Source organism: Phyllobates terribilis, unplaced genomic scaffold (genome assembly GCF_046119375.1).
Source record: "Phyllobates terribilis strain yellow unplaced genomic scaffold, ASM4611937v1 Scaffold_3__8_contigs__length_932513732, whole genome shotgun sequence".
Taxonomy (NCBI): Eukaryota; Metazoa; Chordata; class Amphibia; order Anura; family Dendrobatidae; genus Phyllobates; species Phyllobates terribilis.
This window is the reverse complement of record NW_027362763.1, coordinates 465,504,014-465,517,950: the sequence shown is the minus strand read 5'-3', so window position 1 is coordinate 465,517,950 and position 13,937 is coordinate 465,504,014. Positions and strand designations below refer to the sequence as shown.

The following is a 13,937-nucleotide window of genomic DNA, read 5'->3' as shown; positions in this document are numbered from 1 at the left end:
AGATCGAGGGAGATTATTAGTGGTCTTGTATGTCTTCCATTTTCTAATTATTGCTCCCACAATTGATTTCTTCACTGCCTATTGCAGATTCAGTCTTCACAGCCTGGTGCAGGGCTACAATTTTGTTTCTGGTGTCCTTCGACAACTCTTTGGTCTTCACCATAGTGGAGTTTGGAGTGTGACTGTTTGAGGTTGCGGACAGGTGTCTTTTATACTGATAAGTTCAAACAGGTGCCAGTACTACAGGTAATGAGTGGAGGACAGAGGAGCCTCTTAAAGAAGAAGTTACAGGTCTGTGAGAGCCAGAAATCTTGCTTATTTGTAATTGACTAAATACTTATTTTCCACCAAAATTTGAAAAAAAATTCTATCCAAATCAGACAATGTGATTTTCAGGATTTGTTTTCTCATTTTGTCTCTCATAGTTGAGGTCTACCTATGATGTCAATTACAGGCCTCTCTCATCTTTTTAAGTGGGAGAACTTGCAAAATTGGTGGCTGACTAAATACTTTTTTTCCCCACTGTATGGGATCACCGCGCTCATAAAAGTCTGATCTATCAAAATATAAAAACAATTAACCCAATCGGTAATCATCTTAAATGGAAAAATTCAAGAACACCAAAATGGAGTTTTTTTGGTTGATGTAATACCACAGAAAAATGCTGTAACAAGCGATTAAAACGTTGTATCTATCTCAAAGTGGTATCAATAAAAACGTAAGCGATCACATGGCTCCATCGACTGAAAAATGAAAGCGTTATGGGTCTCGGAAAATGGTGACACATCCCAAAATATATGTAGATTTTTTTCAAACTGCTGATTTTTTTTTCACAACTAAAGTAATAAAAAAAAAGGGACAAGTTTGGTATCACCGTAGCCATACTCATTAGCAGAATCATACTGCGAGGTCATTTTTACCACTAAATGTATGTCGTAAAAACAACTCCCTAAAAACAATGTCAGAATTGCGTTTTTTTCACAATTTCACCGCACTTGGAATTTTGTTCCTTATTTTTAGTTCATTATGTGACGAAATGAGTGGTGTCATTCAAAAGTACAACTCGTCCAGCACGAAACAAGACCTCATACAACCATGTGGACAGAAAAATAAAGTTATGGTTCTGGGAAGAAGGGGAGGAAAAAACGAAAATGCAAAAACAGAGAATTGGTCACGCCGGGAAGGGGATAAAAAGCAAGTTACCAGTACAATTAATGCAACATGCACTTATAAGTCCTCCACAGCAATGAACTGATAGAAACACAAGTAGCCACAAGATCCAGACAATTTTGGCAGATGATGCATAATGCTTTGACAAATTGGGAGTGAAAAGGATAATTGCCAATAAAATACTTCAAAGTACACAGATTTTATATTCTACAGCAGATCACAATCACAACATATTCCTGTCGTAAGACCTGAAAAGAAAATAATCTTTCCACTCTTCAATAGTGTTACAGCTGGCACAAGCCACACTACATTGTTGCCGTGAGTGTCTTTTAGGATACAGGTGAGGTTGATGACATGCATGACACACTGAGATGCCTCTTGTTAAGCACAATTATTTGTGTACATCATGGTAGGGAAACTGGATAGTGGCAATCCTCCAAAAGAAACAAGTTCAGGAAGCTATGGAAGTGTTGAATGTAAAGTGGTTCTTGGAAACTCAATGGGAGAATTCAGAAGCTTTCCTCCGGTAAAGCATAACAAACCAAGTCAATTTACCAAAATTTCCATCCTGTACATTTTTGAGCGGATACTCAACATGTACGGACTACATGTATTTTAAGTTCAAGCTATAATAAATAGCAGTGGAAAACTTTATTTTTTATTGACTACAATGAAGAAGCAGATTTACTTTGTCTCGTAGCTATGTGTCCATTTTCATGACTTTTATGAAACTCTAATGGGCAGAAGTTAGTTTGATTTTCAAACCATTTAGCGACACTTAGAAGCTGTTCTTCACAAAAGGCTTGTCCAATGAACTGGAGGCCGAGAGGCAGTCCTCTACTAGACAGACCTGCAGGAACGGTTATAGCAGGAACACCTTGTCAGAGGAGAAACAAGACATTAAAGCTACAGAGCAATTTCAGAGTTAACATAACATATTGAAAGGAAATATATCAGAATCTAAATGACATATATTACATAGTTACAATAATTGTTCTATGCTAAACATTAAAGACAAAAATCTGGTTTAGGCTTAATACTCCAGTAGATTTATGAAATGATACCTGCAATCTCCTAATCTACTTTATACTATATATAAATATGTACAGTATGTATGTGTCACTTGAGCACCCGCGATACTCGGTGCATACCCGAGAACACTAGACAAACTAGAGTAACGAGCACTTGTGCTCATCACAAATAGTAATCAATTGTGATGTAATATTTTTCATGACTATGGTATTCAAGACAATTTTTAAATAATGCTTACCAGCCATGTTGGCACATTGTGTAAAGACGTCCTCCTGAGCACTGCGAGTTCTGTTATCCTCCTGGATGAATTCTACGTAAGGAGCTGCATCTCCTAGGGTGGTTGGAGTAAGTAAGACATCTACTCCAGATGTGAACACATTCACAAAGTCATCAGCTATCAAACGTCGCACCTTCTGAGCCTTCAGGAAATACTTTTCATAGTTTCTGAAACAAACCAGCAGACAATTCGCAATGAGATTTTGTGCAAATTAGACAAAGCTGGGGACTTAAAAAATATTAAAACATATTAGAAAAGTCACTTTGAATATTTTCAAAGCAAAATGGGCACTCCTTAATGTGTCGCTTACATACAGGTGAAACTGCACAAAATGTATATGGGCCATGGGCAGCACAGCTCCAAAGGCTGCAGAAAAATGTATTGCCATATATCAGAAGCAGGAACACTATGAAAAATCTATACACTTATGTGTTATAGCTAGTGCAGGAGCTGATGAACAGATAAAAGAATTAGAGATTTGAAAAAAAAACACCAAAAACAGAAGTCTAGGATCACTTTTTGCAGGCTGAGCACAGAACACAGCACAGAGTATTAGTTTTTTTCTGAGATGTCCCTTTAATAATAATAATAATAATAATAATAATAAAAATAATCTTTATTTATATAGCGCCAACATATTCTGCAGCGCTTTACAATTGAGAGGTTCACATACAACAGTCATAAGTAACATAGTTAAAGATAATATAATAATTAAGGCAAAAATAATGACGACCCTGCTAATAAGAGCTTACAATCTACAATGAGATGGGGGTGACACAAAGTACAGGGGCTTATTTACGATGATGGTCCAGCAATCTTGAGGGAATGGGGGATAGATAAAGGCTGCATGAGCTCATCACCGGCCAGTATGTGTTGTGCTTTTGGGTGCGGTGGAGTTTGATGGAGAATTTTGTACAGAGAAATAGTGAATGGGCTATATATAAAAAGGACTTAGATTTTAGGAACGTGAAAGGCCGCCCTAAACAGATGTGTTTTTAGGGAGCGCCTAAAACTGTGCAAGTTGTGGTTCGTCCTAATTTCTTGGGGTAGAGAATTCCAAAGAATAGATGCAACTTGGGAGAAGTCTTGGAGCCGGGAGTGGGAAGTAGGGATTAGTGTGGATGTTAGCTGAAAGTCGCTTTATCAGGTCATGCGACCTAGTCATGTTGGTCTAGGTATATTAAAGAAGTTATCCGTTACTTGAACAACCACTTCTTAAATGCAACAGCGCCCTTTGTAAAATAAAAACACCATATACAGACCTCCTGGTCTGGCACCATTTCAGCAATGTCAGCGCTGTGTGACACTGTTAGGCTGCAGCACTCAGGTGGCCTATTGCCGGCCATTACACTGCAATGTGGATGGAAAAATAAAAAGTTTTGGCTGTTGGAAGAAGGGGGTGGGAAAGAAAGTAGAAATTTCCCAGCCAGGAAGACATTAACTGTACTGTATCCAGAAATGTTTCTCAACCTGAATAGATTACCTGACACAAGTTTGGCAGATTCTGTTTAGCAATTGTACAAGGTAGTTTGCAATTCTGTGTCACTGTGCAGCCCATGAATATTTGTAGAGAGTGGTTAGGTTTTTTTCTGGCATGTCAGAGCTGTGCAGTTTTGTCTGACCCATTAGATGCCCTCCCCCTCATCTCTCACTCACTTGCAGTATCAATAGAGAAAGCCAGAGTGAGTGGACTTCAATAGAGCTGCTGATTCAAGAACGGATCATAAACAAATTAGTTGAAGGTGGTTTAATTGTCAACACGTTTAAGAGTCAAATCCGACTCCTTCCTCAAAACAACCACATGTGAAGGTGGCAACACAACATTAATGCCATCCATTCACTTGCAGTATCAGACAGGTTGAGTCAGATTGACTAATATGATTATGCCCTCTTTACCCTCTCACACTTTACAGCCTCACTGCTGCAGCATCTCCCTCCTCCCTGTCATGGGCTTCTCTTAATCTCTTCTTCTTATAATGGTCCTACTCCTTATTTAACTCCCTCCATTTTTTAACTTTTAACTCAGCCTTCTAAAAAGTATAACTTTTTTAATGTTTTCAGTTGCATTGCTATGAGCACTTGTTTTTTTCCGCATTGCTGTAGTTTTATAGAATCTTTAACGCCTTACCAACATGGCCAATTTCCATTTTTGCATTTTCGCTTTTTCCTCCTCTCCTTAAAAGAGCTTGAACTTTTTTTAAATTTTTGTCCACAGCCTTTTTTTTCGCAGGACAGCATTTATTTCACTGTGTACTGAAACTCAGGAAAAAAATTCCAAGTGCAAAAAAAAAAAAATTCCAACGCAATTCCGATACTGTTCTTTGCAAATTGCTTTTTTTTTTTTACGAAGTACAGTGTTCGATAAAAATGACCTGGCGCCATGATTTTTCAGGTCAGTATGATTACAGCAATATCAAACTTGTCCAGTTTTTTTATTAATATTTTAGTGGCGAAAAAAAGAAATATGAAATTTGTAAAAAAAAAAAAAAAAAAACAACAAACATTTTGGGATTGTGTTGCCATTTTCCAAGACTTGTAACATTTTTCATTTTCTGTTCATTGAAGCTAATTGTTAAGTATGTAAATGGAAATATTGCTTACCTTTTACAACCCCAATTGCAAAAAAAGTTTGGATGCTGTGTAAAATGTAAAGAAAGGCACTGCCATCAATTTGTAAATGAGTTAATCTCTTCAGATGAAATGGATAAATATCTAACTTTCAACTTCAGATATGTGTTCCATTGTGAATAAAATATGGCTATAAGAGATTTCTAAATCATTGCATCCATGTCTTCTTTACATTCTACACAGCGTCACAATTTTTTTTAAAATTGGGACTTTAAAAAAAAAAATTCAATAAAAACATGAATTTGAAAATTATAAACATATCAAGGAAATTCAACAAGCAATTACAGGACAAACAGAAGAGAGTAAAAACAGTCGATGAGACAATAAGATAAAATAATTGTTGAAGATACACCAGGGAGAAGACGCAGACAAATGGGGAGGTAGGACTAGAGGCGATCAGAGAGCGGACACGAGACCTGGAAGAGGACTTTTAGGATAGCACGTCGCAGACGGCCAAAACTGAGACTATTATACCCGCGGACGGACCTGTAGTGCGGTGAGGCTAGAAAGACGTCCCAGTGAAGCAATCTATTAGTGATCTTAACCTTTTCCTCGAGGGAGTGGGTAAACAGCAAATCCATACACTGGGCTGCAGCTATTTCCGAAAACCATTCCTCCATAGATGGAGCAGCCGATGATTTCCAATGACATGGGTTGATCGTTATCGCTACTTGAAGCAAGTGTCTTAAGAGCTATCTTTTAAAGCTAGGACCCCACCTCGAGTACTCCCTTCCAAAACGGTACAAGTACCGGGCAAAACCACCAGAATGTGGCCATTGTGCCTTCATGCGTTACGCAGCACCAACACAAATTGGAAATACTTGGAAACCACAGGAACCCGGAACCATCTGGAAACAATTTTATAGTTTGTCTCCTGAGCTTTGTTTGCGATAAGCATTTATGAGAAAGATGGAAACATCTTCTCCAATGTTCAACTGAGATTTTCAGTGGCAGCTCAGTTTCCCAGGTGCTGCAAATCTGAGGAAAACATTCCAGTTCAGGAGTTGACAGGAATCTGTATAAAACTGAGACCGCGTATTCCAGCATTGAAGAGGAAATGCACAATTTTTCAAATGGGGATAAAAGACGAGCAAAATCAGAATTCCCAACGAAGGAGAGGAAAAAATGTGTAAGTTGAGTGGTCGTAGTATTGGCGCAACGAGGGGGTCCCACTCCACAAGATAGCTGAAAGAGGCAGGAGAGATCCCTGAGGGGTGATTTGGCATAAACAAAGGGTTGTGGTTTTTTTTAGCCATTTAGAAATGCATTGGAAGAAGAGCCTGGCGGATAGGGGTTGGGATTTTATACATTTAATTTAATAGAGGGATAACTCCTTTTAGTCTTTTTTTGTGCCTGAGTTTTTTTATTAATTATTTTCTTGCAGTTCCAAGGAAAAGAAAACATTGTGTGAAGGAGCTGAACAAACAGGATGACATTGCCAACAGTGGCTTGCAAAAACAATGACCTACTGTTTAAGAAGGAAGAAGTTTCCAGATAATATTCTTCCCCTTACAACATCATTAAAACCTTCTCTTCTGGTTGTAGAATACATGGCTTCTGTGGAAACTTCAATATCAGCCCGATGCCCTGCAAAGCATTAAAAAGAAAACACATCGCTGAATATGCAAAAATAACAACGTTATTGGGTTGAGTAAATGGAAAATTATCATTTTATCCCACAAAAAAAATAGCTTTAGCCCTAAGTTTTCAAAAGGGATAATAGGAGAAAATGAACAGTACAATTTGTTAAGCAATTTCTGCTAATACCCCATATGTGGTCAAAAACTACTTTTGAGGCACAGTTCAAAGCTCAGAAGGGATGACTCCATATTGGAGTTCAGATTTTGCTGGAATGGTTTGAGGGTGCCATGTCACATTGGCAGAGCCCCTGGAGGTGCCAGAAAAGCAGAACCCCTCAAGTGACCCCATTTCACAAACTACACCCCTCATGTGCCTCACAGAATTTTAAACCATTGGGCGGTGAAGAAAGAATAATTACATTTTTATTACTAAAATGTTGTTTTAGCCCCAAATTTTCAATTTGTATAAGGGCTAATAGGAAAAAATGGACCTCACAGTTTGTTGTGCAATTTCTCCTTAGTAAGCCAATACCCTATATATAAATCGGGAACTACTTTTCAGGCACAGTGGAAAGCTCAGAAGGGAAGGAGCGCCATATTATCGTGCAGATTTTACTGTTATGGTTTGCAGGTGTCATGACCTACTGGAAAAACCCCAAGGTGCCAGAACAGCAGAACCCACCATAAGTGACCCCATTTTACAAATTACACCTCTCATTGAATTCATCTATGGGTGCAGTGATTATATTGATACCACAGGTGTGTCACAACATTTTATACCATTGTGCAGTGAAGAAAAAAAAATTACATTTTTATCACAAAAATTTTGTTTTAGCCCAAAATTTTACATTTTCACATGGGGAAATAGGTAAAAATGGCAACAAAATTTGTCACACAATTTCTGCTGAATGTGGAAAAACCCCATATGTTGCTGTACAGTACTGCTTAGCCACACGGCAAGACTCGGGAGGGACGGAGCGCTATTTGACTATTGGAGGACAAATTTTCATAAAATAGTTTGTGGACTCTAAACAGAGCCCCTAAGTGCCAGAAGAGGAAAATACCCCCTCATGTGACCCCATTTTAGAAATTATCCACTGGTGTAGTGACGATTTTGACTCCATGGGTGTTTTCCAGAAACAAGTAACAGTGGATATTGCTGAGTGAAAATTGCAAATCTGCCATTGTAGTGCCCAGTACATTGTGCCTAGCTGGTGGGTCTGGAGACATGGACCCCATAAGTTAAGCGGGCTCTAATCGCTACAGAAATGCCAAACAAGTGGACGCTAACTATGGTTTAGGCACACACTGGGGCTCAGAAGGGACGGGGGCACTTGGATTTGGGAGTGCAGAATTTTCTGGATTTCTTTTGGGGGGTGAGGAGCCTTTGGGCTTTTCCAGAGCCTTTGTACTACCAGTAACATGGAAGCCCCCTATATTTCCATTGATAAATGACAGACCTGAGTGGGGACTTGTTTTTTTTTGTGGACTGAGTTGAAGCTTTTATGGGAATATTTTACATAACATTTTGGTTCACATTTATCCAGCGCTCTATGCTGAGCACTTACATCGGGGTTTCCATCTAAATCTCTGAATAACGTGATTCAGATGAAACCCCTGAGGGATCCAGTCATTATAATGAGGCAGCAGAGTTATTCTGGGCTACGTCTGGCTTCTGTTCAGCGGTGTCCTTTTCAAAGGTGCACAGATATTTTTCTATTCAACCTATCTAATGAGGATTTTGCCCTATTGCTTGGTATGGAAACTAGGCATCAGTACACATTACCCTCCTCTTTAAAATGCATCTATTGGTAGAAGGTGTTACCTGAGGAGTATAACCGTGGTGCCGATGGAGAGTGCACTGGCAGAGCACCGTTTTCTATACCTATATATAGATGCGTATTCTTAAGCCCAATTTAGTATGTCTTGTACATATCCAGGTGTGCAATGCCCCTTTGAGGTATTCCTTGTTCTATGATATGTTTTTTTTATGCAATTTCAATTTATGAATTTCTCTAATAAACTTATGTAGTTTTTATTACAACATAGATCTCTTCTTGTCTGTCCTGAGATGGTTTAAAAAAAAAAAAAAAAAAAAACATTAAACCAACTATCACACACTAGAAAAACTTTGTCTACAAAAAATTGCTTTTGCATCACCATATTTTTCTATATTTCAACCGACAGAGTCATGTAAGGGCTTGTATATTGAAGGACAAGTTGACGTTTTTATTGGTACCATTTTCGGGCACCAGACTTTTTTGATCGCTTCCTATTCAGATTTTTGGGAGGCAGAAAGAACAAAAAACAGCAATTCAGGAATTGTATTTTTTGGGATTTTTTTTTTCTTAATGCCGTACCGCATGTGATAAAAATTATAAGACAGGATTATTCTTCGTGTCACTACGATTACAGCGATACTACATTCATATAATTTTTTTTGTTTTGCTGCTTTTACATAATAAAAACACTTTGGCATGCTGGAATGGTCTAACAGGCTACTGTAGTTGGCAGACCCAGAAGTCATCATTTGACCTCGGGTAGCCATGACAACAATAGTCAGCCTGCGATTACATTGTGGGGGTGCTGATTTGAAGGGAAAGGGATCCCCCTCCCTTTCCATCCCTTCTAAATGCTGCGATCGCTATTGATCGCAGCAGAGGGTTAAACGGACTGGACAGTGCCCGCTCTGCCCCTGGCCGTGACAGCTGGGGCTCGGCTATCACTTAAGCCTGGCAATGATCATGCGGGCACAGCTCCTGTTCCCGCTTAATCTCCAGGACATACTGGTAGATCCATTTGCGAGAACGCACTGCAAAATAGGATCTTGTGTTAAGTCCAATGGCAGGAAAGGGTTAATGATGAAAGAGGGAAAGACAATAAGGGCTCATCAAATAGTCAGAAATGAAGCATAAAGTGGACATTTCACTTGAGAAAGTCAGACTGCTTAAGGAGTAAAATTAAAGGTTTTAAGAGGGAAGCGGGTTGTCGATATATGCTGCCCGAACCAAAGGCAGCACGAGTTAAAGCCTGGCAGCAATCATGTTTTTCCTCGAAATGCTCTGGCGCTGCTCCAAGCTTGTCTCACTATGTACACACATGGGAGAGGCCTGTCAGTCTGCTATAGCGATGTGGCGAGAAGCCGGCCCAGAGGCGGTGCTGGACTAGTCTCATCTCTCCCTATGGACTTCAGCAGGATCTTCAAACTAGGTTTTCCCTAAAATGGCAGAAAACATACAAGGCTACTATTGTGCAGCCACGCTCTTATTTATACTGCCTGTAGTTTTAGCAACAGGAATAATTAAAGCAGTAAAGCATTACATAAGACAATTTCAGAAGTTACTGGTCCAATTCTATTGATCACATAACCTTATTATTGTGAAATGAACTAATATTTACCATATTCCAGTCCATCAAATCGAGCCATATTTGAAGCTACTTCAGCTGTACACAAGACATGGTAGCAAACAATAGAATAGCGTGTGTGAGGCATTGAAACCTCAACCACCTTGGCTCCAGCATTCTCCAACATATCTGCTGCTTTTGACCAGAGAGAGAGTATTTCTGTAGATAATCCTGGGGCATGATATTCCTTTAAAAAAAAACAAAACAAAGCAAAAGCTAAAAAATGTAAAATAAGAGAACAGAAAAGTTTCAGATTGCAAAACAATAACTCATTTAGGCTGATTTAAAAGAACAAAACACCCAAATAATGAAACATGCTTGTGTTCTTTAATGCTTTGTTTCTTAGGGTTCACAAACTTGTAAAGTGCTCCACAAAGCACCTACAGGACTCTGGGGGATAATTTCTCCATGATAAAGCATGCAATGAAACATTTCGCACTCATGTCATATCTCTTAAAATCTGTGAGGAAAAAGTGCATTAAAAAAATAAAATAAGGGCTACAGTACAGACACAAAGCAGATAATTGTGGCTACTGTGTACGGACCCTTTGAGTTCATTTACATGGACCGACCAAGGGCACTAAACGACTGCTGATCAGTGACCATTTACCTATCGGCGGTCGTTTAATTGCCTGAGTACACGGGCAGACCGCAGTCAACGATGCTCAGTGCGCATATGCTGCCATTGTTCTTAGCAGTGCGATCCCTTTAAATTTACACAGAACGATTCGCTGTAGAGAACGATGATCTTTTATGCTGCGCAACAGATCATTTCACCCACTAAACAAAGTGTATTGCTCGTCAGCGGGTGATCGGCAGCCTGATACACTTAAAGATCATTATGAAACGAGGATTTTTAGGAAAGCTGGTTCATGAATATATTTCATTGTAAATGCAGCTCTATTCTACATAGCTTTTTTTCTTGTCAGACAAGCAATTTGTGTTACAGAGGTGGTATAGGGTTATGTACTTTTGTCAGCAGTTTTAAAAGCTTTAGCAAACTGGCTTTAGTTTTCTTTTTGTTTTAAGTTTTTTAAACAGGTTGTCCAAAAAGTAGAAAAAAAAAAGCAACAAATGTACTAAAATAAAAAATAAACAAGACTCAATTCAACATTCGCTGATGCAGTGGAGCGGCTCAGATGGGCACCTAAAAGACTTGGTTTACAGATCTTCAGTGATGGTATGACATACCAGCAAGTGAAACGGGCATCAAGCACTATCCTCAAAAGTCATGTGCCACAGTTACTGGCATCACTGCCAAGAGTACATCTTGTAGGGGTTCGCTCTCAGGTAGGCACTAGAGTTCACACAGGCACCAGATTATTGTATCAAAACAATGTGAGGTTCATTGAACTCCATAAATTTGCACAGTTCTTTAAATGAAACACAGCCTTTTCCCAGCACACAAAACGGCTATTGTCCATAGCAACTAGTAATACTTGCAGTTTCGTGCACACGACCTGTGCAGTCTCCTCTCAGAGAGATTCTGACTTGTCTATCTCCTGTTCCAACACAACCCTCACTGCTCATCTCCCCTAGCTGACTGACCAACCAACAAATGAAAACAGGGCCAGGCTCTAGACATAGCTTTCCAGGTGCACAAAATTAGGACCTTCAGAGCTAGGTTTTAACCCTGTCCTACCGGGTTTCCTACATATCCTACCCCTCTGCCCAAAGTCAGGGGCTGGGCATGGTCTGCCAACCCACAGTGCCTACATTGGGCCAGTCTAAGCTCCCAAAACGCTCCCTCTCTGGAATGCTTTGACCTGGTAACGCTGAGAACCTGCTACTTAACACAATTACATTTACCGATTAGTCTCTGAGCTGGGCAGTCCCAAAGTGGTCGTGAGACTCCTCTGGGTCATGGACATTGGCATCAGGGGATGCTCCTTCATCCTCCTTTCTAGCCAGCACAGTGAAAGGAAATTCACTATTTACATCATGTGACCTTGATACCGTAGCCGACTCCTGGCGGTATACTGGACTACTGAGCACTACAGCTATAGCCCATCAGTCCCAGAACAACAGAAAGTCACGATCGATAACAATAGCATGCAATAAGTCTTGACCACTCCGACTTCGTGGGACATGACACCACAGTCTGTTCGTATGTCGACGTAGGCCATGGGATAGTTTTTTGTGTCTCCATAGACACACCTTATGTCACGGGTGTATCAGAGGTGACAGACAGTAGCCCTGCAGTTGGTTGCAGGAGATGTCTACGTTTGGCATTACAGACATCTTCTTAGATCAGAGGCCGTCTCCAAGACCTAATGGCTACCTCCTTCTGGTAATTAGCTCCCTGGCCTGGGTGTATATATCTGGTGTGTCTGAGAGGGAGGTGCTGGCTATATTCATTTCTACTTGTGAAGGCTTAGCAAGAGCAGTACTTCGTCCTCTCTGGAGCTTGAGGCCGAGTTCGCATTTGTCTGGAGTTGTCTAAAGCTAAGCATTCTCCCCCTGTTTGTCTACCCTTGTTGTTTATAGAGTTTAGTGGAGATCAACTAGTGCTCATCTCCTCCCATCCCTAGCCTTAGCCATAAACCAGGGAAAGACAGGGCGAGGTACGCGTGCAGCGATTGCTGAAGAGGCAATATAGGGATGGTAGTTGAGACAGTGTGACCCTAGATGAGTCTAGGAGGTCTCCACTTCCCCCTTTCCCTAGTGTCTGGGCTCCCTTTCCCTCTGTGTTGCACTAAGTCTTTCCAACACCTGGCGTGACACCTTAAGCCCACCTCCTTCCGAGGGACTAGCACATATGAAAGTGTGGCCATTACTAGGGTCACCAAACTCCCTAGGTCCTAGAGTCCAGTCACAGTAACACCATTTACCTAGTACAGCTGAGGTCCCCTCACCAGGGTGTGGTACGGCACTGCACGTGGGGTGTCCAAGATATGAGAAGCATTGGCCTATGGAGCAGTCCACGGGTTCTGATACCAGTGACCAATGGGCTGATAAAGGACCTGTGGCACGAAACATCCAATAGACAAAGGTACGAGATGTACCTGTCTCTGACCCCTACTGGGTCTGTAAGCACCTCTCAGACGTGGCCTTGTGCCCCTTCTTTTGGATGTCCCAAAAAGTTGACCTCAGGCTCCCTTAACTGCTCTACACAGCTAAGTATCTTCCCGCGAGACTCACAAAGTCATCTGCATTCTGGGGATCTTCCTGGGCAACCTAGCTGGGCACGAACCTAGGTAGAGAGTGGATAAATTGTTCCACTACCATTCTTTCCTCCATCTGTGCCAGAGAGCAGGTCTCAGACTGCGGCCATTTTCACAACAGGTGTAACAGGTCAAACATCTGGGACCGAGGATGTTTGTCCCTTTGGTAGTGCCAGAGGTGCACACTTTGCTCCGGGACTAATAGGGCGGAAAGTGCCGTATCCCTAGCCCGGACAGCTTCTGTCAGGGTAGCCATCTGCTGCATTTGCTGCTGCACCAGGACCAATTGTGAAGTTTATCGAACACCATAAATGTGCAGAGTTCTTTAAATGAAGAACAGCCTTTTACTGGCACACAAATCGGCTATCGTCCATAGCAATCAGTGATGCTTGCAGTTTAGTGCACATGACCTGCACAGTCTCCTCTCAGAGAGATTCTGGCATGTCTCTCTCCTGCTCCAACACAATGCACAAAGCTCAGCTCCCCTAGCTGACTAACCAACTAATGAACACAGGGCCTGGCTCTAGACATAGTTAGCCAGGTGCATGGAATCAGGACACCCAGTGATAAGTTCTAACCCGGTCTTACCTGGCTTTCTTAAAATACAGTGCTATTTTTTATTTTTTTTTAGGTAAGAATATGTCAGTATTTATAGCAAAACCAAATGCAAGTTTCCATGTC

At 40.8% G+C, this 13,937-nt stretch overlaps 1 protein-coding gene across 1 annotated transcript in view; it reads right to left on the bottom strand.

The window, feature by feature from the left end:
- Positions 1 to 499: 499 nt before the first annotated feature.
- QRSL1 (glutaminyl-tRNA amidotransferase subunit QRSL1) overlaps positions 500 to 13,937 on the bottom strand; it is a 60,204-nt gene continuing 46,766 nt past the window's right edge. Inside the window, exons 8-11 of the mRNA XM_073675791.1 lie at positions 10,087 to 10,279; positions 6,577 to 6,694; positions 2,441 to 2,646; positions 500 to 2,047 (exon numbers count right to left, since the gene is read on the bottom strand). Of these exons, the coding sequence (XP_073531892.1) occupies positions 1,836 to 2,047; positions 2,441 to 2,646; positions 6,577 to 6,694; positions 10,087 to 10,279 (729 nt within the window). The 3' untranslated portion in view covers positions 500 to 1,835. The remainder of the gene's footprint in view (positions 2,048 to 2,440; positions 2,647 to 6,576; positions 6,695 to 10,086; positions 10,280 to 13,937) is intronic.